This window comes from Apium graveolens, chromosome 5, assembly GCF_009905375.1.
Source record: "Apium graveolens cultivar Ventura chromosome 5, ASM990537v1, whole genome shotgun sequence".
In the NCBI taxonomy this organism is placed as follows: domain Eukaryota; kingdom Viridiplantae; phylum Streptophyta; class Magnoliopsida; order Apiales; family Apiaceae; genus Apium; species Apium graveolens.
Genome location: NC_133651.1, coordinates 316,352,603 through 316,379,204, shown reverse-complemented (window position 1 = coordinate 316,379,204; position 26,602 = coordinate 316,352,603). Strand labels below are relative to the sequence as shown.

Here is a 26,602-nt window from a genome sequence, read left to right as displayed (position 1 = left end):
AACAGAATGATGTAGCCGAGCGGAAAAACAAAACTCTTCTCGAAATCACCCGGGCCCTTATGATCGAATCCCATGTTCCTGTCCACTTCTGGCCCAAAGCTATTGCTAATGATACCTATCTCATTAACCGCCTTCCCACAAAACCCCTCAATTACGACACACCTCTCGATATTCTTGAGTCACATGTCCCAATTCCATCTTCACATTCCTTACATCCCCGAGTCTTTGGATGTATTGTCTATGTTCATCTTCAAAAAAGGGTGCGCACCAAACTAGAATCCATGGTTGTTCAATGTGTCTTTCTTGGGTATGGGGTTAATCAAAAGGGGTATCGGTGTTATGACCCTACCCAGGACAAAATCTACACTACTTTAGACTGTGAGTTCTTTGAACAGTCTTACTATTATACCCAGCTTAGTCCTCAGGGGAAGAGTTTGAGTGATGACCTTAGTTGGATAACATATCCAAAAGTGATGAATCCAGATCCTACAACACAAGTAGGCAATACCTCTGAGAAGTACAAGAGGAGTTCCACCGAGAAGGTATGATCCAGAGTATGAGGCCCAACAGTCTAAATATCCTGTAGAGAGCATCAGCAATGAGAACTTGTCCAACACAACCATGGCTTTTACCGCCTCTTTATACTCCACTGACATTCCCAAAACAGTGGAGGAAGCCCTTGGAAATGAAAAGTGGAAATAAGCTATGGAGGATGAGTATTCAGCTCTACAGAGAAACAAAACATGGGAAAAATGCATCCTACCAAAAGGGAAGAAAAAGGTGGGTTGCAGATGGGTATTCTCTATCAAATACCGAGCAGATGGAACTGTTGAGAGAGACAAGGCACGACTGGTGGCTAAAGGATATACCCGGACATATGAAATTGACTACTCTGAGACCTTCACCCCTGTAGCCAAGATTGATACAATACGGATCTTGTTCTCAATAGCAACAAACAAGGAGTGGCCTATATATCAGTTTGATGTAAAAAATGTCTTTCTTCACGGAAGTATTGAGGAATAAATATATATGAAGGCACCACCAGGGTATTCTCAGGAATTTGGAGATGGAGAAGGGTGCAAACTGAGAAAGGCACTTTATGGCCTAAAATAGTAGGGCATGGTTCAGAAGATTCACAAAAGCTATGAAGAAGTTTGGGTACAAGCAAAGCAACTCATATCACACTCTGTTCTTGAAGAGGGTTAGAGATAAAATCACTTGCTTGATAATTTATGTGGATGATATGATTATCACTGGAAATGACGAGAAAGAGATCACTGACTTAAAAGGAAAACTGTTTCAAGAATTTGAGATGAAAGATTTGGGGATTCTCAAGTACTTTGTTGGCATATAAGTTCTGAGGTCAAAACAAGGAATCTTCATTCACCAGAGAAAATATATCCTTGATCTTTTGACAGAAACAAGAATGCTAGACCGTAAACCAGTTGAGACACCGATTGTAATAACCCCAATTTTTGGAAAATTTTTGAAACCCTTATGAATAGTGTTTTTGCTGAATGAGAAAACTTTTCATGCCACACTATGTAGGGGTTCTGTTATTGATCTTCTGGGATATTATTAGTACTCTATGTGGTATATAAGTGTATATAAAGATCGTCAGAATCCAATTTCCGAACACTTGGATTTTTCCCGAAAATCCACTAGATACGGAAAGGATTGAGTATAAGGTAACAGGATATAACGGATTTAAATTAAAGGATTATAATAGAGGATCATAAAAAGGAATATAATGTATTGAGAAAGGTTAAGGGAACCTAACTAATAAGATCCCGGGTATGATCCTTCAAATGATAAACGAGAACGAAAGTAAAGCGAACCGTATAACAGATCAGCGGTCATTAGGCAAACAATTAGGAAGTTAATCAAAGGGATTAGTGGGGATGATGTCATCCAACCAATAGAAAGAGGACAAGGAGGGGAGGATGACATCATGAGGATGACACAAGCATGACATGGGAAGGAAGGAGATGTGGTGGCTTTTTAACCACACAAAATCAAGGGCAACTAGGTAATTTACTAAAACAAACACAAAAATCAGACCAACCAAGCCAAGCAAATCATTTTTCATCAAAATCAAAAAGAAACCAAGGCATTGTTCTTCATGCTCTCGGCCAAAACAGAACCAGCACACTAAAACTGCTGTATCTCCTTCATTTCTCACTCAAATATTGTGTTCTATAGCTCATTGGAAAGGTATTGAGATGGCCTACAACTCTTGTTCACAAGTCTCGTCCAAATAATCATGGTAAGACCCTCATTTTTACAGTTCTTTAAATTGGACTTTTAGAAACTTCAAAGCCTAACTTTGTGTTCTTGATTTCTTTGGAAAGATCAAGCTTGTAGGAGGCTCCTTAAGGCTTCCTAGCAACTTAACACCTCCCAAGGAAGGTATAAACTTCAAACCCTAGCCTTTACTTTATTTGTTAGTAAGCTTAATGGTTGGTTTTGTGAAATGAGAAGCATGGATTGTGATTATTAGTAGTTTGGTTTGATTTGGAAGTGTTTTGGTAATTGAAGCTTGATTATAGTTCATAGGTCTTGATTGTGGTTGTTTGAGTCGAAAACCTTGGAGATTATGGACTGATGTGGTATGGTTTAGGTAAAGTTTTGTTGTATTGATGGTTATGAGTTGGTTGGTGGTTAATTGGAGTAGTTTAAACATTGGTAATCGCGTAAACATAGCCGTCGTAATGTCCGATTTACTTTAGACTGCTTTTGTTCATAACATTTGGACCCGAGAACACCCTGCTAGATTTTGACCATTGCCATGTTTAGATAGTTCATGTTACGAGCTTCGTTTTGATATGTAGTTCGTTTGATTCTGATGTACGGGTTAGGAGAAACGACCGTTTCAAGTAACGGCATTTCGCGAACGAAACTTTTCCCCTCGCTTTACTTTGAAACATAGGTTAAAGACCAAAAAGGGTTAATTAATGTATGAAACATTTATGGTAAGTGTGTTAGGCAGTTGGTAAGACACTCGCGAAGGAATCGCCTTAAAACTCGTAACGGTTAAATTATTAAAAATGGTGGAGCCGAGGGTACCCGAGTGACTTAAGCAAATCAGTAAGCGCAAAACAAGCGTTAGAGTCTAAGTTAGTTAAAGTATAGATTTACAAGTGACTTTGGTTTAATTCCAACTTACTTGTTGTTTATAGGTTACCAGACTCGTTCCGAGCTTTTTTTTTCACCCCAAGTCGCTCAGGCAAGTTTTCTATCCGTTATACTGTTGTTGTGATGTATATATGTATATGCATTATCTTGCGATAGATGCATGTTGGTTAATTAGCAAATGTTGCGATATATTGAAGCATGCTAATATGGTATATATATGCATGCATGTTTCGTATTCTTGCCAAATATATCTGTTGGTTCAGTTGATAATACATATGGTAGAGAATAGCAGTAATTTGCATATACCCTTAGTATAGGGACCCAAAGGTGAAAACATTTTCTAAAACCGGGAGTCGAGGATCCCGAGTAGATTTTATATATATATATATTTATATATATATATATATATATATATATTTATATATATATATGTTTATAGTTTTCAAAACTATTAATCGAATAAGGTTTATTCGATAACTTGATTTTATTAATGAATATTATCTTGAATATTCATTCGAGGACTTATGACTCCTTTATATTATTTATTGAATATTACTTGGATATTCATTTGAGGATGTATGACTCCTTTATTTTATTTAATGAATATTATTTATAATATTCATTCGAGGGCTTATGACTCAGCTTATTTATTTATTGAATATTATTTCGAATATTCATTCGAGGGCTTATGACTCAGCTTATTTTATTTATTGAATATTATTTGAATATTCATTTGAGGATCTATGACTCCGATTATTTGCTGAGATATATTCTTTATTTTATTAAAGAATAAGGTGTCGATAATCAAACTCACTTTTGATTATTCAAATAAAGATAGTACTTTCGTATATGTATATCTTTGGTTATTTAATATTCATTTCAAGTATAAGTTTTAAAACTTCTACTTCAATTATTTTTATAAAGATTATTCTTTATGGGAATATTATTTAAATAATAATATTCAGATATTTTCTAATATATTGGGACTGATTTACCTTGTTAAATCAGCATCACTCCAAACATTCTTAAAAATGTTTTGCGAGTCTTCAAAATAATTTTTAAAAGTTAGAGCGGATCCCAAAACTCATTTTTATATTTAAGATCCTCCTTTCGAAGGGGATTTAAATACTCGCTCAAAACCTGAGGGATCCGGCTCTGTGGTGTGTTTTATATTCGCAACAAGGTTGCTGTTTTGATAAATGAATTGATTACTTACCCAACACTCGGGAAGTAAAATTCTTGGAACAAGTTAATCCATTAGCAGGCATCGCCTGGGAAATATCGGTGAGTTTTCCTTTCCAACTAGATACGACTTCTTGGTGGAGCCGTATCAACAAGTTTCTACTTGGGGAAAGGGGGAACGAGCTTTACGTTTCAGAGTCATGGATTTCATCTGAACTAGGAGTGGCGTAAGTGGTCGAGTGGCGCCGGCCCAGCCTTATTATATTGGCCCAAATGGCCTGGAAGTTCCGCTAAGGCGGTCCATTCCTTAGGAGTTCAGTTTCGGTTGACAAGTAAATCCGACAAGTTCTCCTCTAAATGTAGAAAATGGTGGGGTTGCACTACTACGACTGATCATCGTAAGTGGTCTTCCTGGCGCGGCAAACTCCCGTAATGAGTTCATCATCCAATTGGATATTTCTGCAACACTACCCAGAGCACTTCGATAGAAAGGCTACGGTTGGGCGATTGTTGAGTGTTGGCAGGGTCAAGTTTTCAAAATGATGTTTGCATCAAATGAAGTATCTCGTAACTTCATTTTATTTTGATGATATTTTAAAGATTTAATCTATTCAAATCTGGTCTTGTAGTCTCATCTATGTGATGAACTTTGGAAACTAATTATAACTTGAATGGTGGTAGTTCAAGTAGTATTTGGAAAAGATATAAGTATATTGGAGTATCTTGTAACTTCATCTTTTAAACTTATATCTAGTAAATGATTATCTTATGCATGACAAAGATTTTCAGAAAAATGTTGAGACAAGGTTAGATATATGAGATCACCTTGCAACGATATTTTTATACAGTTATACACTGGAACTCTGTGTGTATTATGCATGGAAGAGGACTTCCAATATTTTGAAAAGTATATATGTATATATATACTGAATATTTTGCGACTTCATCGCATTAAGATATCATCTTGGTTCATTTCTTTTGACCAAGACCTTCATGAGTACTATGAGAAGGCTCATATATTGTTAATCATTATACATATTATTTTGGTGGGCTTGCTGCTCACCCTTGCTTTCTTCTTTCATCACACAACATCAGATAGACAAGATGAACATGACCAAGCTCCCAATTCGCGAGCAGATAGGAAACGTTCCGCAGCTTCCTATAGGCGTTGATATCGCTGTAGCTGAGGTAGGAACTACCAATAGGCTAGGCTTTCAACTTTTGATGTATCAGATTATGTATATTTATGAATTGTAATAATGGCAAAGAAATGTAAATTTATTCAGAAACCTGTTTAAGGTGTATTGGCATATAATTGTGGAATAAAACGACTTGTGATTATTTTTGGATATTCATCTCTGAGACTATAACTTGTGGTGTGTGTGTTTATTGTGGGGTCACAGTACAGAGTAGTTGATTATTTATTAAGAGTGGGTGTTATTAAAGGAAATGGAACTCGTGACAACCCGGATCCCCGACCCCGGATTTGGGGGTGTTATAGAAATGGTATCAGAGCTAAGCGTTATAAACCTCAGAGATGATGTGACGTTAAGATAATAAGTTCACTAAGATAATAAGAACTCTTGCCAAGTTCATAGTCGGGCTACCTAACGTAGCACTGACAGTTAAAACCCTTACGGGAACCCTTATAAATATCGTGATAGGAGCGTAGTTCGTTATCGTATATGGTAGCGGAACTCCGAACCCTGAGGTTGAGGAGCAACAGCGTGATGATGTTTTATTACTAATTGGAGATCGGATTGTGGATCCGATAGAGTGTCTTAATGCAGGACCGGATGATGTTGATATTGAGGATGTAGCGGTTGAGGATGTTGTCCTAGAAGGGATAGTTGTTGAGGAGGATCCCATGGAGGATCCTGACAAGATTGGATAAAGGACCACTGATGAATTGATGACCATGGTTAGGTCGACTACCAGAGGTAGGATTGGCCGATCACTACCGGAGGTTCGTTCAAGTTTGTAAAGATAGTAGCCCCTTTAACGCGGCTTACTCGTAAGACTGAGAAGTTCGAATGGACAGAGAAATGCGAGAACAGCTTTCAAGAACTGAAGCAAAGGTTGGTGACGTTCCCTATGTTGGCGTTGCCGGATGGAAAATGAGATTTTGTGAAGTGTAGTGACGCTTCGCACAAGGGCTTAGGGTGCGTGCTTATGCAGCACGGTAAGGTAACCGCGTACATGTCAAGACAATTAAGGTAATATGAAATTCGATATCCCCGCCCATGAGCTTAGGCTCGTGGCAATAGTTTTACCCTAAAGATTGGAGGCACTACTTGTATGGAGAGAAGTGCGAGAATTACCTAAGCCATAAGTGCTCTAGTACGTTTTCACGTAGAAAGAACTCAACATATGCCAGAGGAGGCAGTTAGAGCTAATCAAGAATAATGATTGGGAGATTCTTTATCATTCGGGGAAAGCCAATGTGGTGGCTGATGCCCTTAGTAAAAAGGAGAGACTCAAGATGATAATGTCTTTGGGAGAGTTTATAAGAGATTTTGGAAATAGTAGTGAAGGTAACCGGAGCCGGTACCGAAAAGCTGTTTGAGATTGCAATAGAGACCGAATTATTGGAAAAGAGCATACGGTGCCAGAGAAAGGTGATGAATGAAGGCAAAGAGCCAATAAATAAATATGAGATTAATACCGAGAAAGATGATAAGGGAATAATGAGGTATTCCTATAGAATTTGGGTTCCGAAAGTTCAAGAGCGTAAGGATGAGAACTTAGATGAGAGCCATAGTTTGAGGAATAAGATTTAGAGCAAACCCTGAACGTGATAGTCAGGGAGGTCGCCATCAAGATAGAAGGAACCCATGACATAATGGAGTGGAAAATGAGGATTTTAAATTAAAAAAAAAAATGACCCCAATTATGGGGAGTAGGAAGAAATATTTAGACTAAGAAAGCAAAAGTCGAGCGAGATAAGGAGATAGTGTAAAAGCTTTAGAGCCAGAACAAAGGCAGACGAGTATGATGAATTATGAATCTAAGATGTAAAAGTTGTCAAGATTCGTTCTGAGGACACGAATCCAGAATGACGGGATGGTTAAAATCAATGCTTATGTAGTGTTGGTTCATGTAATGGTTGTAATGGAAACGAAAATAAAAAGAAACTGAAGTGGAAAGGAATATAAAGGCGATAGAGTTGGAGGAATGATAAGGAAGATGGGTATGAGGAAACCCTAAAGACTCGTAGCAATAGAAATAGAAAAGTATGTAATCGTCAGGATGAGGGTGATTTACCATGAGTTAAAATTGATGGTTGAAGGCATAAGAGATACATATATTTTATCCCCTTTAAGTTGGGAGGATTCAAGGAAACCTTTAGATAGTTCGAAGGATAAATAATAAGACGCGGATAGACTAAGGAGACAAGAAAGTAATAAAGTAGGAAAATTAGATGAAGGAAGTGACCTTCAAGAATGTGAAGTGTAAGACCGGTGGCTCGATACCCAGAAAGGGAGACGCCAGGTATGAAAGATATCCCAACATTGAGGTGACTGTTGAGATAAACAACAAAAGTAAATAAGGAATTATTAAGAAGAAGTTCACGTTGAACACGACCAATATCTTCCAGAACATCCTTGTTATCATTACCAAATTAGGCAAGAAAAGCGGATAACCATTGTTATCTTATGGAGGCCATATTGATTGACCCCATCTTGAATACAGATGTTATTGTGAAATTAGACATATACTATCGAGGTGGGAATGATTGAATAAGACACCCTTATCAGGGATATATGACTTGATTTATCCATGGAAGGATGCAAGTACCTTTTAAAGGTGGAATTAAGGATAGAACATTGGTAACTTAAAATGAATCCTAGGGGAATGCATAAAGGTTGGCATTTCACCCTTAATAGGGATAGTATGAGTTTTGACAGAATAAATTGGAAAGGATTAAGGTAACAACAACCTTTAAAGAATCAGTGGAGAAATTTTTTTCAAAAGTATATAGACAATGATTCTAGTATTAGTATATGGTATTTTGATATGCCCTGTATCTAGGGAATACAGGAGGAACGATTCAAGGATAACCTTAGAGGTTTTACAATGAGAAAGGTAATATTCAAAATTCTCAAGAATAGAAATGTTGATAAAGGAAATATGACGTAATTATAATGATGCCAAGTGGGGCACGTGTTTAACCACGAGAAAGTATGGATCGAACCAGTAAAGGTCGAAATTGTTCAGGGCAATTAGGGCCTAAGATAAAAGATGTTCTAAGTATGATTGAGAGTCAGTCGTGACAGTGATTAACCTCTAAAGACTGAGGCAATAACTTATGGAAAAATGGTGATTTTTTTTACTCATCAGATTTTAAGGAAAGCATTTTCACATAAGCTGTGATTGAAATAAGGTAGAAAATTTATTTGGAGGTGGTTAAAGTGACATTGACTGTAAGGAAATTTTACTATCAGGAAAGGCCAAAGAGGTGGCCGACACTTTAAAGGTAAGAGGATAATTATAGGCGCTTGTGCCAAAAGAATACAGTGATGATGGTTAAAACTGTGAAGGTTGTATTATGGTTTGGAAGATTGACATTCCTTCTGATGACTGTGCAATACCCAACCATAATAGTAATTGGTAAAGGTTTAATTCGTGTAATCGCCATGAACGGGCTATCTATCTTAGAAGGTCCTATCTTGAGATAAGCCAGGACCATGTTTCAAAAAGGACTAGATGAACCCTTGAGTTAAGTCTTCTATTTAGGGCGTATGATTAAGAATGGTATTAACCTGCTATCGTTGCTTTGATTGAAACTCTTCTGCACTTTTATCTGCTTCATGTCATGTATGTATGTCAGGATCAGGAGTGTTCTTCATGAATCAGGAATGGTGATTAGGTTACCTCCTTAGAATGATTTGATACGACATGTATGGACTCCGTATGGTTAGATATTAAGATTTTATGGAAAAGTGAATGACGACAGTAGGTCAGTGGTGGACCATAGTAAGGTAGCAATGATTCTGCGAGTAGTGAGCTGATTACAGCCATGAGAGTTGTATTGGAATGGGTGTTGAGATTGAGTACCACTAATCGGGTCGTGGTAGTGTATAAGTTATCATTGATAGACTAATTAAGTAGAGTATCTACCTAGTGAATAATTATTCTTTCTTATCAATAGAGAGTCGTATTATTATACGAGGAAGGTTGCGGTGCAAGCATAAAATTCTAGTAACGATGATGTATAGAATGAGATCCCAGATTCGATTTTCGATGTCGAGGGAGTTTCAAAGGTAATTGTGTATAAGCTAGAGGAAGTGCATGGGTCCATAGAATGATGGACGGAATAGCAAATATTTAAGCATGTGAAATGCGATGCGATAATACTCGATGTTGATATAAATACATATATGTTTTGTTCTCCTATGACAAACCTCTATAGTTCAGAGGTAGATTCCAAGCCAGATATTTTATGGCAATATTTTTTTTTCATATATATACAATTCTCTTCAGTTCGCTCTTTTCTCTTCTTTTCATTTCATGTAAGCTGAGAAGAACAACCCTTCCAGAAGGGGAGGTATTGCCGAATGACTATCTATCTTTGTGATAGAAGCCTAGTAGGATACCACATGCTGTTTAATTGCTTGTCAAGTACTAAAGGCTGGCCACCTTCTGTACTAACTATGCGATATAACAAGTGTTCATGATCATTGTGATCTCTCAACAAATTCCTTTACTTCTATTTGATTGATCAAATTTTGGAAAATAGAAACAACTGAAAAAGGAGTAATAAAGTGGTGGTAGTATGCGGAATGGAAACACATTCGTGATACTAAGGTTGACGTGGTTATTAAAAAGTTATAGAACGCTAGCGAGCAAAAGTATAACTAGTATAATATTAGGAACGGAAGGTAGTAGCGACTACGAACTGGGAAAAAGGATGGGTAGTGAGAAGCAAAAGCTATAATGATTAGAAGCTATGATGAGAGTCTGTGTAATAGACTTGAAAGAATTTGGAATGATCACTTAACACGGATTGAGTTTTCTTACGATAATAGATCACATGTCAGTATTGAGATATCGCCTTATGAGATCCTTGAGGGAAGACAATGTCGATCTCCCTTATGTTAGGATGAAGTTGTAGAGCGCAAGATGTTCGGACCCGCAGTAGTCCAAAGGATCAAGGATATAATAGATTTTAATCAGAGGACGGCTGGTAGTAGCCCAAGATGGGAACATGAAGTATGTTGATTTGACACGAAAGGACAAGGAATAGGAAGTGGGGGACCTAGTATTGTTATAGGTATTCCCTTGGAAAGGAAGGATGAGGTTCGGAAAGAAAGGGAAGCTAAGTCCACGAATTGTTGGACCCTTGGATATATTAAGACATATTGGGAAGATAGCATATGAGCTAGCCCTACCCCCGAATATGTAGCAAGTTCATAATGTGTTCCACGTATCAATATTAAGAAAATGTAATTCGGATGCCAGATAAATAGGGGCATATGAGCGCATAGGCATGCGACCAGACATAACCTATAGGGAGCAACCAGAAAGGGTTATAGATCGAAAAGGGACAAGTGCTTAGGAGAAGGGTTATCAAACTAGTCAGAGTTTGGTGGTAGAACCATAATGTGGGAAATTGACTAGAGAGTTAGAAGGCACAATGCTAGAAAAGCATCCCCAACTGTTTTCTGTCTGATTCCGGGACAGAATCCTTTTAAGGAGGGGAGACTGTAATAACCCCAATTTTTGGAAAAATTTTGAAACCCTTATGAATAGTGTTTTTGCTGAATGAGAAAACTTTTCATGCCACACTATGTAGGGGTTCTGTTATTGATCTTCTGGGATATTATTAGTACTCTATGTGGTATATAAGTGTATGTAAAGATCGTTAGAATCCAATTTCCGAACACTTGGATTTTTCCCGAAAATCCACTAGATACGGAAAGGATTGAGTATAAGGTAACAGGATATAACGGATTTAAATTAAAGGATTATAATAGAGGATCATAAAAAGGAATATAATGTATTGAGAAAGGTTAAGGGAACCTAACTAATAAGATCCCGGGTATGATCCTTCAAACGATAAACGAGAACGAAAGTAAAGCGAACCGTATAACAGATCAGCGGTCATTAGGCAAACAATTAGGAAGTTAATCAAAGGGATTAGTGGGGATGATGTCATCCAACCAATAGAAAGAGGACAAGGAGGGGAGGATGACATCATGAGGATGACACAAGCATGACATGGGAAGGAAGGAGATGTGGTGGCTTTTTAACCACACAAAATCAAGGGCAACTAGGTAATTTACTAAAACAAACACAAAAATCAGACCAACCAAGCCAAGCAAATCATTTTTCATCAAAATCAAAAAGAAACCAAGGCATTGTTCTTCATGCTCTCGGCCAAAACAGAACCAGCACACTAAAACTGCTGTATCTCCTTCATTTCTCACTCAAATATTGTGTTCTATAGCTCATTGGAAAGGTATTGAGATGGCCTACAACTCTTGTTCACAAGTCTCGTCCAAATAATCATGGTAAGACCCTCATTTTTACAGTTCTTTAAATCGGACTTTTAGAAACTTCAAAGCCTAACTTTGTGTTCTTGATTTCTTTGGAAAGATCAAGCTTGTAGGAGGCTCCCTAAGGCTTCCTAGCAACTTAACACCTCCCAAGGAAGGTATAAACTTCAAACCCTAGCCTTTACTTTATTTGTTAGTAAGCTTAATGGTTGGTTTTGTGAAATGAGAAGCATGGATTGTGATTATTAGTAGTTTGGTTTGATTTGGAAGTGTTTTGGTAATTGAAGCTTGATTATAGTTCATAGGTCTTGATTATGGTTGTTTGAGTCGAAAACCTTGGAGATTATGGACTGATGTGGTATGGTTTAGGTAAAGTTTTGTTGTATTGATGGTTATGAGTTGGTTGGTGGTTAATTGGAGTAGTTTAAACATTTGTAATCGCGTAAACATAGCCGTCGTAATGTCCGATTTACTTTAGACTGCTTTTGTTCATAACATTTGGATCCGAGAACACCCTGTTAGATTTTGACCATTGCCATGTTTAGATAGTTCATGTTACGAGCTTCGTTTTGATATGTAGTTCGTTTGATTCCGATGTACGGGTTAGGAGAAACGACCGTTTCAAGTAACGGCGTTTCGCGAACGAAACTTTTCCCCTCGCTTTACTTTGAAACATAGGTTAAAGACCAAAAAGGGTTAATTAATGTATGAAACATTTATGGTAAGTGTGTTAGGCAGTTGGTAAGACACTCGCGAAGGAATCGCCTTATAACTCGTAAAGATTAAATTATTAAAAATGGTGGAGCCGAGGGTACCCGAGTGACTTAAGCAAATCAGTAAGCGCAAAACAAGCGTTAGAGTCTAAGTTAGTTAAAGTATAGATTTACAAGTGACTTTGGTTTAATTCCAACTTACTTGTTATTTATAGGTTACCAGACTCGTTCCGAGCTTTTTTTTTCACCCCAAGTCGCTCAGGCAAGTTTTCTATCCGTTATACTGTTGTTGTGATGTATATATGTATATGCATTATCTTGCGATAGATGCATGTTGGTTAATTAGCAAATATTGCGATATATTGAAGCATGCTAATATGGTATATATATGCATGCCTGTTTCGTATTCTTGCCAAATATATCTGTTGGTTCAGTTGATAATACCTATGGTAGAGAATAGCAGTAATTTGCATATACCCTTAGTATAGGGACCCAAAGGTGAAAACATTTTCTAAAACCGGGAGTCGAGGATCCCGGGTAGATTTTATATATATATATATTTATATATATATATATATATTTATATATATATGTTTATAGTTTTCAAAACTATTAATCGAATAAGGTTTATTCGATAACTTGATTTTATTAATGAATATTATCTTGAATATTCATTCGAGGACATATGACTCATTTATATTATTTATTGAATATTACTTGGATATTCATTTGAGGATGTATGACTCCTTTATTTTATTTAATGAATATTATTTATAATATTCATTCGAGGGCTTATGACCCAGCTTATTTATTTATTGAATATTATTTCGAATATTCATTCGAGGGCTTATGACTCAGCTTATTTTATTTATTGAATATTATTTGAATATTCATTTGAGAATCTATGACTCCGATTATTTGCTGAGATATATTCTTTATTTTATTAAAGAATAAGGTGTCGATAATCAAACTCACTTTTGATTATTCAAATAAAGATAGTACTTTCGTATAGGTATATATTTGGTTATTTAATATTCATTTCAAGTATAAGTTTTAAAACTTCTACTTCAATTATTTTTATAAAGATTATTCTTTATGGGAATATTATTTAAATAATAATATTCAGATATTTTCTAATATATTGGGACTGATTTACCTTGTTAAATCAGCATCACTCCAAACATTCTTAAAAAATGTTTTGCGAGTCTTCAAAATGATTTTTAAAAGTTAGAGCGGATCCCAAAACTTATTTTTATATTTAAGATCCTCCTTTCGAAGGGGATTTAAATACTCGCTCAAAACCTGAGGGATCCGGCTCTGTGGTGTGTTTTATATTCGCAACAAGGTTGCTGTTTTGATAAATGAATTGATTACTTACCCAACACTCGGGAAGTAAAATTCTTGGAACAAGTTAATCCATTAACAGGCATCGCCTGGGAAATATCGGTGAGTTTTCCTTTCCAACTAGATACGACTTCTTGGTGGAGCCGTATCAACAAGTTTCTACTTGGGGAAAGGGGGAACGAGCTTTACGTTTCAGAGTCATGGATTTCATCTGAACTAGGAGTGGCGTAAGTGGTCGAGTGGCGCCGGCCCAACCTTATTATATTGGCCCAAATGGCCTGGAAGTTCCGCTAAGGCGGTCCATTCCTTAGGAGTTCAGCGTTCGGTTGACAAGTAAATCCGACAGGTTCTCCTCTAAATGTAGAAAATGGTGGAGTTGCACTACTACGACTGATCATCGTAAGTGGTCTTCCTGGCGCGGCAAACTCCCGTAATGAGTTCATCATCCAATTGGATATTTCTGCAACACTACCCAGAGCACTTCGATAGAAAGGCTACGGTTGGGCGATTGTTGAGTGTTGGCAGGGTCAAGTTTTCAAAATGATGTTTGCATCAAATGAAGTATCTCGTAACTTCATTTTATTTTGATGATATTTTAAAGATTTAATCTATTCAAATCTGGTCTTGTAGTCTCATCTATGTGATGAACTTTGAAAACTAATTATAACTTGAATGGTGGTAGTTCAAGTAGTATTTGGAAAAGATATAAGTATATTGGAGTATCTTGTAACTTCATCTTTTAAACTTATATCTAGTAAATGATTATCTTATGCATGACAAAGATTTTCAGAAAAATGTTGAGACAAGGTTAGATATATGAGATCACCTTGCAACGATATTTTTATACAGTTATACACTGGAACTCTGTGTGTATTATGCATGGAAGAGGACTTCCAATATTTTGAAAAGTATATATGTATATATATACTGAATATTTTGCGACTTCATCGCATTAAGATATCATCTTGGTTCATTTCTTTTGACCAAGACCTTCATGAGTACTATGAGAAGGCTCATATATTGTTAATCATTATACATATTATTTTGGTGGACTTGCTGCTCACCCTTGCTTTCTTCTTTCATCACACAACATCAGATAGACAAGATGAACATGACCAAGCTCCCAATTTGCGAGCGGATAGGAAACGTTCCGCAGCTTCCTATAGGCGTTGATATCGCTGTAGCTGAGGTAGGAACTACCAATAGGCTAGGCTTTCAACTTTTGATGTATCAGATTATGTATATTTATGAATTGTAATAATGGCAAAGAAATGTAAATTTATTCAGAAACCTGTTTAAGGTGTATTGGCATATAATTGTGGAATAAAACGACTTGTGATTATTTTTGGATATTCATCTCTGAGACTATAACTTGTGGTGTGTGTGTTTATTGTGGGGTCACAGTACAGAGTAGTTGATTATTTATCAAGAGTGGGTGTTATTAAAGGAAATGGAACTCGTGACAACCCGGATCCCCGACCCCGGATTTGGGGGTGTTACACCGATCGTTGCTAATCACGGTCTTCAAATTCTTGAAGGAGCAAAACTGGCTAAAAGAGAGCAATATCAGAAGATTGTGGGAAAACTCATTTACTTAGCTCACACAAGACCTGGCATAACTTATGTTGTAGGAGTGGTGAGCAGGTACATGCATCTCCCACAAATACAACACATGACAGCAGTAATGAGAATTCTGAGGTACTTAAAGGGTACAAGTAGCACGGGAATTTACTTTACCAAAAATGATCATCTGGATCTAATTGCCTACACAGATGCAGATTGGGCAGGAGATCGTGACGGCAGAAAATCTACTTCTGGGTACTTTACTCTAGTAGGTGGTAACTTGGTCACTTGGATAATTAAAAAACAAAGGTGGTGGCCTTGTCAAGTGCATAGGCAGAATTCAGAGGAATAGCAAAAGGAATAACTGAAATCCTATGGATTCAGAAACTCATGAATGAGCTTGGTTTTCCACAAAAAACAACATGTAAGTTATTTTGTGACAATAAGGCGGCTATAAATATCTCAGAAAATCCAGTCCAGTATGACAGAACGAAGCATGTTGAGATAGACCGATATTTCATCAAGGACAAATTGGAAGATAAGACAATAAAACTTCTGTTTGTTCGATCAAATGATTAATTAGCTGATATCCTGACAAAAGCAATCAATACTAAAGCCTTCAAAAAGACTTTACCCAAGTTGGGCATTGGAGCACCGACTGCCCAACTTGAGGGGGAGTGTAGGAAATAGCCATATTTGTTCCATAATTAAAGGAACAGAATATGTCTTTAGGCTATAATTTAGGCTGTATTTATGGTAGTTAGTCCCTTATTTATCTAGATTGTTTGTGTATAAATGGGAGCCTCCCTTCAATGAATTAATATATGAAAAAAGGTATTCAATACCAACAACATGATTCTGCATATTTTCTTCAGTAACTTTTGTTAACAATGATGATATTATGGCTGGCTACCTCGTGTATTTCATTTTTTTTGTCTAACTTCATGTATTTTAGTTGATCTTTGGGTACTTGTTTAGTTTTTTAGATTGAATTTCTTTTTATAATCATTCCATTGTAACTTATAAACTTTGTTACCGGTAGTAATAATTCCCAGTTCATCAGATTAAAAACTAAAAGCATATAATCTAACAAAAAGTAGAGTATGATCAATTATCAAACTGTAAAGTCACTCATGATTTTCCGATCAGTATTAAGATACCACTATATACAAACACAAGTTTTTTTTGCAAAACTGACAAAAATCACCCACAAACTAAGCATTCCGCAAAAAATAATAAGAACGAGAAAAACATCTAAAAAACACCTATAAAATGATGAAATTTGATCAAAAATCAAACCCTCTGGCATCATCAAACCCTGATCATACCCAGCATCATAAGAACTAGCATCTGATATCACATGACGAATCAACAATCCACCAAGCGCACCTTCCAATAATCACAATCCCATTCCACCCCATCAAACTTATTTTCTTTTAATTTTTAAATATATTTTTTCAAGAGTGCAGTTCCAAACACTAGCAGCGTAGTTTTAATTTATTAAAAAATCATATTATATTTCCTCGATGTACATTATCTCTTGTTTTCTCACTCATTCTGACTATACGAACTCGAAACCTTTTTGAGAAGGAAGGTCGTTGACGATACATGGAAACCATGTTTCCACTGAATTAGGATATCGAGAAGTGCTCCTACCGTGTTTCAGTGCATGAACCCTAAAACTAACGACTACAAACAACTTAGTGAGCTTGTTCCTTTAATTTTATTAATTGTAAGTTCACTAATCCTTATACACGTGAGGCTATCAACCATTTAATCCATGTTTTCCATCTAATTATATAATAACTGAAATAAGTTTTTATGCAGATTGCGATAAATAAAAAAAATTACTTAAATCACAGAGTTCATCAATAAAATCACATAAAACACAGAGTTCATCAATAAATCACAGAGTTCATCAATTGAAAAACATATGAACGAAATTAAACAAGATAATACATAAAACATAAAACTGAATTATACTTGAATTTTCATGATTTTTTGACAATAAACCCTAATTGCTTTCACCAATTATAAAAACTAAGAGAGAATTGCATTTTGCACCCCTTATATTTGGCCAAAACTCAATTTTGTATACATATTTTCATAAATTGCAGTTTGCATCCCCCTACGTTGAGATCCGCTTAGAGTTGCACCCTTTTTGCCAAATTTTGTCAATGTTTTTCCCCAAATTATTGTCTTCAACAACATATATTATCAATTATTGAAGAGAAAAGATGAGATATATTGTTGGAGACAACAATTAGGGCTAAAAAATTAGGCAAAATGGGTGCATGTTGAAGCAGATTTCAAAGTAGGGAGATGCAGAATGTAATTTATGAAAATAGATATACAAAATTGAGTTTTGACCAAATATAAGGGGTGGAAAATGCAATTTTCTCTAAAAACTAGGGATGGCAATCGAGTTAGATTGGATCAGGTATGACTATATCCAAATCCAAACCCGAAAATTTTGGTCATACCCGAACCCGATCCAAACCCGAAAATTACCCGAAAATTCATATCCAAATCCGATCCAACGGATTTCGGATCGGGTTCGGATATACACGAAACCCGATTTTTTAGATTGAATTTTAATATACCCGATAACCGAAATCTGATATCTGAAATCCGAAAACCCAAAAATTAAAATCCCAAAAATTAAAATCCCAATTATAAGAGATAAGCTTACTGAACAATGAACATATATATCAAAGTAATCCAAGTGCAACAACGAAAATGAAATAAATCTAGCATGATTTATAAAAGAAGAACCAATAGTTCATACTACAAATTCACAATAGCATAATAAATTAGAAGCATCAAAGGTCTCTCATCCTTGCAAAATCACAACACGCAACACGAGATTAACCAATAGAAGTAGAATAGGGATTATTGAATGACTCAATTGATAGGATTCTTGGCTCCTACCTTGTGCCTTATCGCGATGAATGTATGCTGCGGCGGCCGGCGAGTGAGTAACCCTAGCTTGAGCTACGACTTCTTATTCTAACTCTGTGTAACTGTGTTAAAGAATGTTTTGTTGTACTTGTGCTTTTGTTCGGGTCAGTTGGGCTTATTAGGTTTATTAAAATAAAAAATGACAACTGTATTTTATAATTTAAAAGTATTTATTTATTTATTTAATGATGCATAAATATATATATATATATGTATATATTCAGGTATTTTATCGGGTTTTGGTGTGCGTATAAGTGTGTAACTGTAATTGAAAAAAATGACCCAAAACAAAATTTCGTGTACCATTTCTATTTTAAATAAAATGCCAGACTATCTAGTACCGTGAAGTGACATTTTGAACATTTTTTTTCTTAAATTGACATTTGAACATTTTTTTTCTTAAAATTGACATTTGAACATTTTTTATTCAAATATTAGTTACATTAAGGTCTTTTGCCCCATTTGTCCTAGGGTGGTGACCCTAAATGTCATTTTGGGGTTAAAAATGTCCCTAAATGTCATTTCAAAACGGTACATCGTCTAACGTTTATGTAAAAGACCTATAACGGTACTTCGTGTAACGTTTTGAAATTTTGAATTTTTTTTATTCGTAAAACGGTAGATAAAGTAACGTTTTGGTACAAAACGCTAGATGATGTACCGTTTTGAGCTAAAACACTACTTCAACTAACGTTTTGCATATTATAAAGTTTTTTTTTTATTTAAAAAAAGTACCAAAACGTAAGACGAAGTACCGTTTCGCATTTTTGAAAAAAAAATACAAAACGTAAAACGAAATACCGTTATAAAGTGATATTTTGAGCCATTATTTTCAAAAGTGACATTTTGGGTCATTTAATACTAATAAATGACATTTTGGTGTCTTGTTCCAGTCCTGCGGGGCATTCTTCATTTATATGCGATTGAAAAAACCTGAACTGAAAATCAGTGAAGTCTATAGGGTTTACAGGATGGGACACAGCTCCAAGAAGAAAAAACGCGGCGGTGGTGGGAGGCGGAGCAAGGGCAGCAGAGCTGATCACAATTCTCTTCATTCCGACGGTAACGAACTTCTCTCCGAGGAAATTACTGCTCTGTAAGTCTCCCTTCTCCATATCCTGTTCTCTATTTTATTTATCGAAAACCCGAAACCAAACCGAAACCGATAATCACTTTTGCGAAATATAATAATATCAAAAACCGAAACCAAACCGAAACATATAGTGCGAAATATAATGATATTGGAATCAACCTTATTAGTAACAGGAATATCGAAAACCTAATTGCCAGTTGGTTAATGTGTAAAAGAAATTATCACTGAGGAGCTTATAACATATTCTAATGTCGGGATAATTATGATTTGCAAAATGTACTCGGATAAATTAATAGCAACATCTGTGTTGTTGATATTAAAAATTGGCTTTCAATTACGGGAGCTGAATTGTTACAGTACTGGTTATTCACAGTAATATACTAACATTTCCTTGTGGCGATATAGATACTGGTCGGTTGAGTTTAAGTTTGGGGAATAGAATCTGGATTACTTTTTAAGGCTTATTCTTTAATACAATTGATTTAACTCTACAAATGACAAACGGGGTTATTAGTATGTGTGAACAGATTTAAGTGAATAATGTTGTATGTATTCATTAACTCAGGGTTTTTTGGTGAATCGTAGTGTTTGTTTGCTGAATTCAGTGTATCTATATGTTAGATTTTGAGAGTTCGTCTTTTTAAAGTTTGTGGTGGAACGTGACTTATTTTTGGCAGTTTTCTTTTCATTAATGAGATTTTAATTGTTAATTTTGGGTCACATATTTTTCGTTTGCATCATATTGTTTATTCTTAATGATTAAGGTCTATATTGTAGAATGTGATGCTATTCTTTTTGATAGATTTTATTACCTGCAGGCTTATATTTGAGTAGCCATTATTAGGTACATTCAGTTTGCGTGATAGTAACATTTTATTGCCCTGCTTAATGTTAAAATTTACGAATACTGTGAAGAAAATTTACCACAGACATGATTTTAATTGTAATATATTGTTAGTGTAAAGGTATATGTGATGTGCAGGTGTGCAATATTCCAGGATGACTGCAGAATAATTTCAGATTCTCCTCCGCAAGTTAGTATTAATCTCAGGTCGTGAATAGAATAATTACTTATGACACTTACCGAGCGTTTCCTTTTGTATTATTATACTAAATTTCAACAACTGAAAAGCAGGCCATACTCGAAGGATATGGGTTATGAGGAGTTGGATATTTCTGCTCTTCTTTCAGTTAGGTTTGTTAATTCCTGTTAGTTTTCTGGAAATCATGTGCATACCACTATGCTGATGTTTTCTGGTTTATCTATATTACCCTCCCAGATATTTACCTGGATATCCTTACAAGTGCCCGAAGCTGCAGATAAGTCCAGAAAAAGGTTTATCGAAATCAGAATGTGATAAGCTACTACAATTGCTTTATGACCAAGTAGGGGGTGACTACTTGTTGAATAAGGCTCTATTAAGAAGATTTCATGATATAGTTATATGCTGTCATTATTTTGGCACATAGGATATGTTTAATACTTGTTGTCAATTTCAATGTAGAACTTCAATCAAGTTCTTAATTGTATTTGTACTACTTGACATGCTCTAATCGTATCTTAGTCCTTAAGAGTCATATTCTAAAACTTTAAAGAAAAAAGAATAAAAGATAGATGCAGAATAAAGTTAACTATATCCTACTTCATTAACTTTTCTGAGAAATGAAAATTCCAAGCGTTGATTAGGACCGCCTGGTTTGCCTCTAAATCAAAATAATTTTTATCTTGAACGAACCTACAATAATATCAGGCTACTCCACAAGATTTTTAGGCGTCATTAGAAATATATAAATTACCTTTTCTACAATATTATGCTGCATCTGCAGCTACAGTCCTCTTGCTGATTCTAAGGATTGTTTTGGTTAAGATTCATAGTCAACCCAATGGTCTAATACTACCTCAATTATGTATTTAAATAATTTCAGTGTGAGAGTTTTTGCTCAATTTTCTGTTCTTATTCCCAAGCAGCTAATTGTTTGTACGGGTATTGTCCATTTCTATCCGTGCACTACTTTTCCTGTACTTGTTTATGCTTTACATTCATTAGTTCCGCGTGTTGCAAATCTTCCTGTAACTTTCTTCTTCAAAGAGGAAGTTTAAGAATGCTTGTTTCGGTATTATGTGTGCAAGTCTTTAAGTACATATCATTTTTTTATTGTTTACTATTCTAAGTCGCCTTTACTGTCGAGTCTTTTACCCTATAAAAATTTGTTACAATATCAGGCTAATTCTAATGCCCGAGAAGGACGTGTTATGATTTACAATTTAGTAGAAGCTGCTCAAGAGTTTTTGTCTGAGATTCCTCCGGTTGGGAAATTGCATGAATCGGTAAGTCTTGCATAGGAGATAAGATGTTTTTGTCCAAGAAGTCAAGATTCAGAGGATTTGACCTATATATACTAGCTTATACCAGTGTGATGCACATCTTAAAAGTAAATTTTAATTTTAATATTTATGTAATTAATTTGAATTATTACTGTATTTTATTAAAATCACCACCAAAGCCTACAAACTGGTTGGTTTTTATTTTCTCCTTATGTGGTGGCAACCTTCTTATCCTATCTTTGTAATCTATGTTTTAATTTGTAGAAAGATATGTTTATTATATCATCATTAGTACTTGTCAATTTTGGAATTCTAAAATTTTAAATTACTTGGTGACAATCTTCTTATTACAATCAAATGATAAGGCTAGACCTATAGAAATTCTACACTTATGACAACTCTCTTACTCTTATTTATAGATCGATCTTATGTAATTAATATATTAGTATTAATATTTCATTCTTGTAAAAAATTTGGTGTTTCATATTAATTAGTTTTCTTTCTTTTTTCTCTTTACGTGGAAATAGAAATAGTTTGTAATGGTGATTGTAGGATTTAGGTACTCTTCCTACCAAGAAACTAGCTCTCCATTACAAATAAATTTTGTTGTATTTATGAATATAATCTGAGTGAATAGAAAAAGTAGATCTGTATTATTGCTGAAAATGAACAAATGTTCCTATCGAACATTGCAAGTATATAAAACTTTCCGTATCTCTGATCTAAAAAAAATTCTCGGATAAAACATGAACACGATAAATTAATACTTACTAGATTGTTTCACCGATAGGTATATTAATATTAGCTGAGCTGTTTAATTAGAGATAAGAATACATATTGATATTTATAGTTTTATACACTCTAAGCTGCTCTTTTGTTTATACGTTCCTCTTAATGTATTGAACTATTGTTAGATTTTGATGTTCCGGTAGTTTCAATTTTGTCTATATGCTGTTTCATTTCAGGCACCAGGAAAAAATAGCATGATCTCTGTAGATGAACCAACAATATTTTTCGAAAAAGCTTGCTTGATACGAGGGCCTTTTGTTTATGGTTTCCTAGATCTTTTCAGTGGTTCGGGGGAGTCCTGGCAGTTTAGCCTTGCAATGGAAGATAGTAGGCACATAGACTCTACATTAGATGGTCGTCGACATGGGTATGGGACTCCAGAGAAGACAATTGGGCATGATGCGATGCCATCAGTTCAGGTGACTAAACAGGGTCCTCAACATAACCTTTCTGGAAAGACTGCTTTACGTAATGCTGTTGCAAAGTTGGAAATGCTCGATGAAAAGTGCGAAGAAGAAAGTAGTACAGATACATTCAGTGATCAACCAGAAGAATCAGATGGAAATGCTACTTCTAGTGAGGTTAATGCTTGTCGCTAATCTTTTGTTCAAGTAATATTTTGTTTTTATTTAAATTCCATGGTCCAAAGTGAAACTTGTAGAAAATTTGGACCAAATCAAAAATGATTTGGAATGTCTGTGCAATAGCTGTAGGAATTTTTTCCTAGTTCAGAGAAATTCTTAGGGATAGGAAGTAGTTCAGACTATTAACAGTCCTGTATGTGCCTATGTAAAGGCTTTATCTCCTATTATGTTGGTATAAAAATAGAGTTTTCTCTATGTTTTCACCGCATCAGAGCTCAAGTTAGGAGAGGTCTTGAGCTAGATTCCCATTCCCACCTACCTCCAATGTTCTCAATTATTAATTTGGACACTTGAGGCAAATATAGACCCAAAAGATGGGCACTAAGTCCAGTCTTAACTTAAAAATGGGCTTTTGAGTTTGGGGAAGTGTTAAGGTAATATGATCCAGTCCTTTAGGTTTTAGAACCAGTAACTTCACAAAACTTCTTAATTTTTACTCATTAAATGCTAAAAAAATTATTGTCATCTTTGGGTTACTGCTTATTTTACATTACTCTGGCCCTTCGATATGTAATTCTTCTCTTCCCCTATCGAGAGTGGTTAAATTTTTTATTGCTGTACCACAATAATTCATTTTCTTAGTGATTGCTTCATCATTTTAAGCTTACTAGCATCACCTTTTCAATGCACATTTTATTTATTTATAGCTAAATTCTTATTTTTTTTAGTTATAGGTTAATTTTACAAACATAAATTTATTTAAAAATTATGTATATTTGTAAAATATAGTTATTATATTTAAGACATTTACTATTAATAATTTAGTAAAGTAAAATGTGGAATCACTATACTTGATAATTAAAAATACTATTGCATAATTACTTATAATAGCCAGGATCAGATTATAGATGGTAGATACATGAAGCAAAAAAACAAAGGCTTGGTTTGAAATGTATGGAATAATGAATTATAATACATTTGCAAATTTAAAGGATATCAGTAGGAGTCTGTGTGCTTTATTCTTATGATTTGTGTATGGCTTCTCACAAACTACGATTGAGTATTCAACGTGTCCTTCAAATAGTAAGTGCAAGTTTCATCTATGTATACACAATACTCTACTGATTTTTACTCTTCTTTTAGATATTTCAAAATTTTATTTTCGAAAATCTAGTAATGAAGTTTTCTGGATCAGATCTAGTAATTAGTTTCCAAAATTGAAATGATTCAGTAGTTTCTAATGTAAAACATAATAAGTGTAGAAATTAATAAAAAAATTCAAATTTTAATAGGTTTTTAGGAATAAATATGAACAAAGGAGTATGAGTAACAGATTGTAGTTCTGATAGAATTGTAATTATTTTAAATTTTTTTTATAATATATTATATAATAGTAATATATATTATAAACATAGCATGGGTGGTAGCCATGAACGGAAATAAGGTGCCTAATTAGGAGGAAGTGGGAATTTTTATTGAAATTTAGAGATGTCTCTCTCACAATAGAGTTGTCTCATTGTCTGGTTTATCTAATCGAAATGTGTAATGTATTACAGAGAATCTGGGATGAGAGCTTATAAATTGTTCAATTTTGAAGTTAGAGAACTTTCAGTCTTTCACATACGAGTAATTACTTTAAATTGTTCAACTTTCAGTCGTTTAGATACAAGTAAGACTTTTATAAGTTAGAAGTAGTGCTCAAATAATTTGAAGCTGTAAAAAATTAAGAATGAACTGTCAATTGGAGTTCACAAATTTGTCAAAGTAATATACTATAAGTAGACTTTGCTGTAATAGAAAATTCGCGGCCAACGGAAAACTGATAAGCATTCTCTTTGAAGGTTTGATTAAAGGAATTTTGTTTTGCTGTGATTGAATTGATCATGACACATTTCATTGATAGGTGATTTTGACCCCTAGTTGTAACAGAGCCATTAATCTTGATGTCTTTCTTTAGGGTGATTCAGTCCACACCTGGAGTTGATTTGAGTCGAGCAGTATCCTACTTCTTTTTGGCAATAATATATATCCAATTATTAAATATAATGTTCCATGTTCTATAGTATATTGTAATGTACATAACTTCGATGGAAGTTTGACTTTCCCAGAATGTATCCGTTGGAATCTTGAGTGATATTACAACATTAGAGAATGGAGGAGAAGAGTTTGTGACTCGATTGTATTTGTAAGGCAAGTTACTTTGTTTTCATACTGAAAGTTTAGTGGGGTCAACAAGGAATTACAGAAGTAGACGCTAGTTTGATATGTGATGTACTGGTGAATATAATAATATATGATCCAATTAAGGCCTCCTTGTAACACTCTAAAGTTTTAGTAGAGTCGGCTACGTACATGGTAGCGATCAAAGCGAGGGGTCTGACATTCAATTCCTCCTATCTTTGGGGAAGAGTGTCGGGTATGAGTCTTCCCACCTCCCAATTGTTTTATTTTAATTGTTTGTTTGTCGTTGTCTTTTTGATTGTCCAGTCATACAAGTGAGGGTGAGTGTTGAATTTAAAATGATGATTTAATTGTGGTCTCCTTTTAATATCTTAAGGTTTTGAGGGAGTTACTTAACATGTACTAACAACATGATTTCCTCAAAATTTCGCAGGATGCTTATGCAAATGAACATTTAGAAGAAACTGATAATGATCAAGAAAGTACTGAAGAATCAGTATCTTTATCTTCTACAATACATGATCAGTCATCCCAGACAAGTGCACGAGATTTAGTTCTGGTATTTTTCCTATTTCTTCTCTTCTTTTTTTCTGTGGGACTTGAGTGTAACATGTTCAACTCTTTTCTTTTGTAGGCTCACTTACTTCGGGTTGCTTGTGCTCCTAATGGCCCGTTAGCTGATGCTTTGCCAGAGATTACTTCAGAATTGTACAACCTAGGAGTCTGTAACTTAATAATTTTAGGAAACATGTTTTATAAACGTCGTAAGTGGTTTTTATCAGCCTTATTTTGACCGGTAATTTAATTTTTAGGTTGTCTCCCATGAAGTACGAGATCATGCTCTGAAGCCAGCTCCACTATTTGAGAGAATTTTTAACCATGCGTTTGCGCAACATATGGTTGTTATTTCAATCAGTAATTCATTATCATAAGCTAGATTGTGATTTTCCATGTAATGAAGATGCCATTTTCTGTTTTCCAATGCCATTAAGTAGGTTTCTTCCAAGAACAAACATTTTTGGATGGCTGCATCTGACATTGGAGAGCATAATTTATCAGCTACTTCAAGTTCACGTTATTTAAATGATTTTGAGGAGCTTCAACCTCTGGGTGAGAACTAATATTTTAAACCTGTTTAATTGCGCCTGCTTCTGTTAAAGTATACTTCTGTAATTTGTTGTACTTTCTTTTGAACCTCTATGTTGTGTTAAAATTTTGGCAATGACAATTAG

The 26,602-nt window shown here is 35.0% G+C and overlaps 1 protein-coding gene across 1 annotated transcript; it reads left to right on the top strand.

Annotated features, from left to right (window-relative positions):
• The first annotated feature begins 705 nt into the window (after positions 1 to 705).
• On the top strand, positions 706 to 26,491 carry LOC141661322 (eIF-2-alpha kinase GCN2). The gene is made up of 12 exons (XM_074468305.1): positions 706 to 984; positions 18,869 to 18,928; positions 19,291 to 19,493; positions 20,473 to 20,541; positions 20,626 to 20,685; positions 20,771 to 20,876; positions 21,715 to 21,819; positions 22,782 to 23,186; positions 25,804 to 25,929; positions 26,005 to 26,091; positions 26,183 to 26,269; positions 26,366 to 26,491. Exons 1-12 carry the CDS (start codon positions 706 to 708, stop codon positions 26,489 to 26,491), a joined length of 1,713 nt encoding a protein of 570 aa, XP_074324406.1.
• The last annotated feature ends 111 nt before the right edge of the window (positions 26,492 to 26,602 follow it).

What these genes read in the sequence shown, in the direction of transcription:
- LOC141661322 (XM_074468305.1), top strand. Translation starts at nt 706, where the DNA reads ATGGAGGATGAGTATTCAGCTCTACAGAGAAACAAAACATGGGAAAAA. An exon ending in TACAATTGCTTTATGACCAA is followed by an intron (nt 20,877 to 21,714) that starts GTAGGGGGTGAC and finishes TTACAATATCAG; the next exon opens with GCTAATTCTAATGCCCGAGA. An exon ending in TTGGGAAATTGCATGAATCG is followed by an intron (nt 21,820 to 22,781) that starts GTAAGTCTTGCA and finishes GTTTCATTTCAG; the next exon opens with GCACCAGGAAAAAATAGCAT.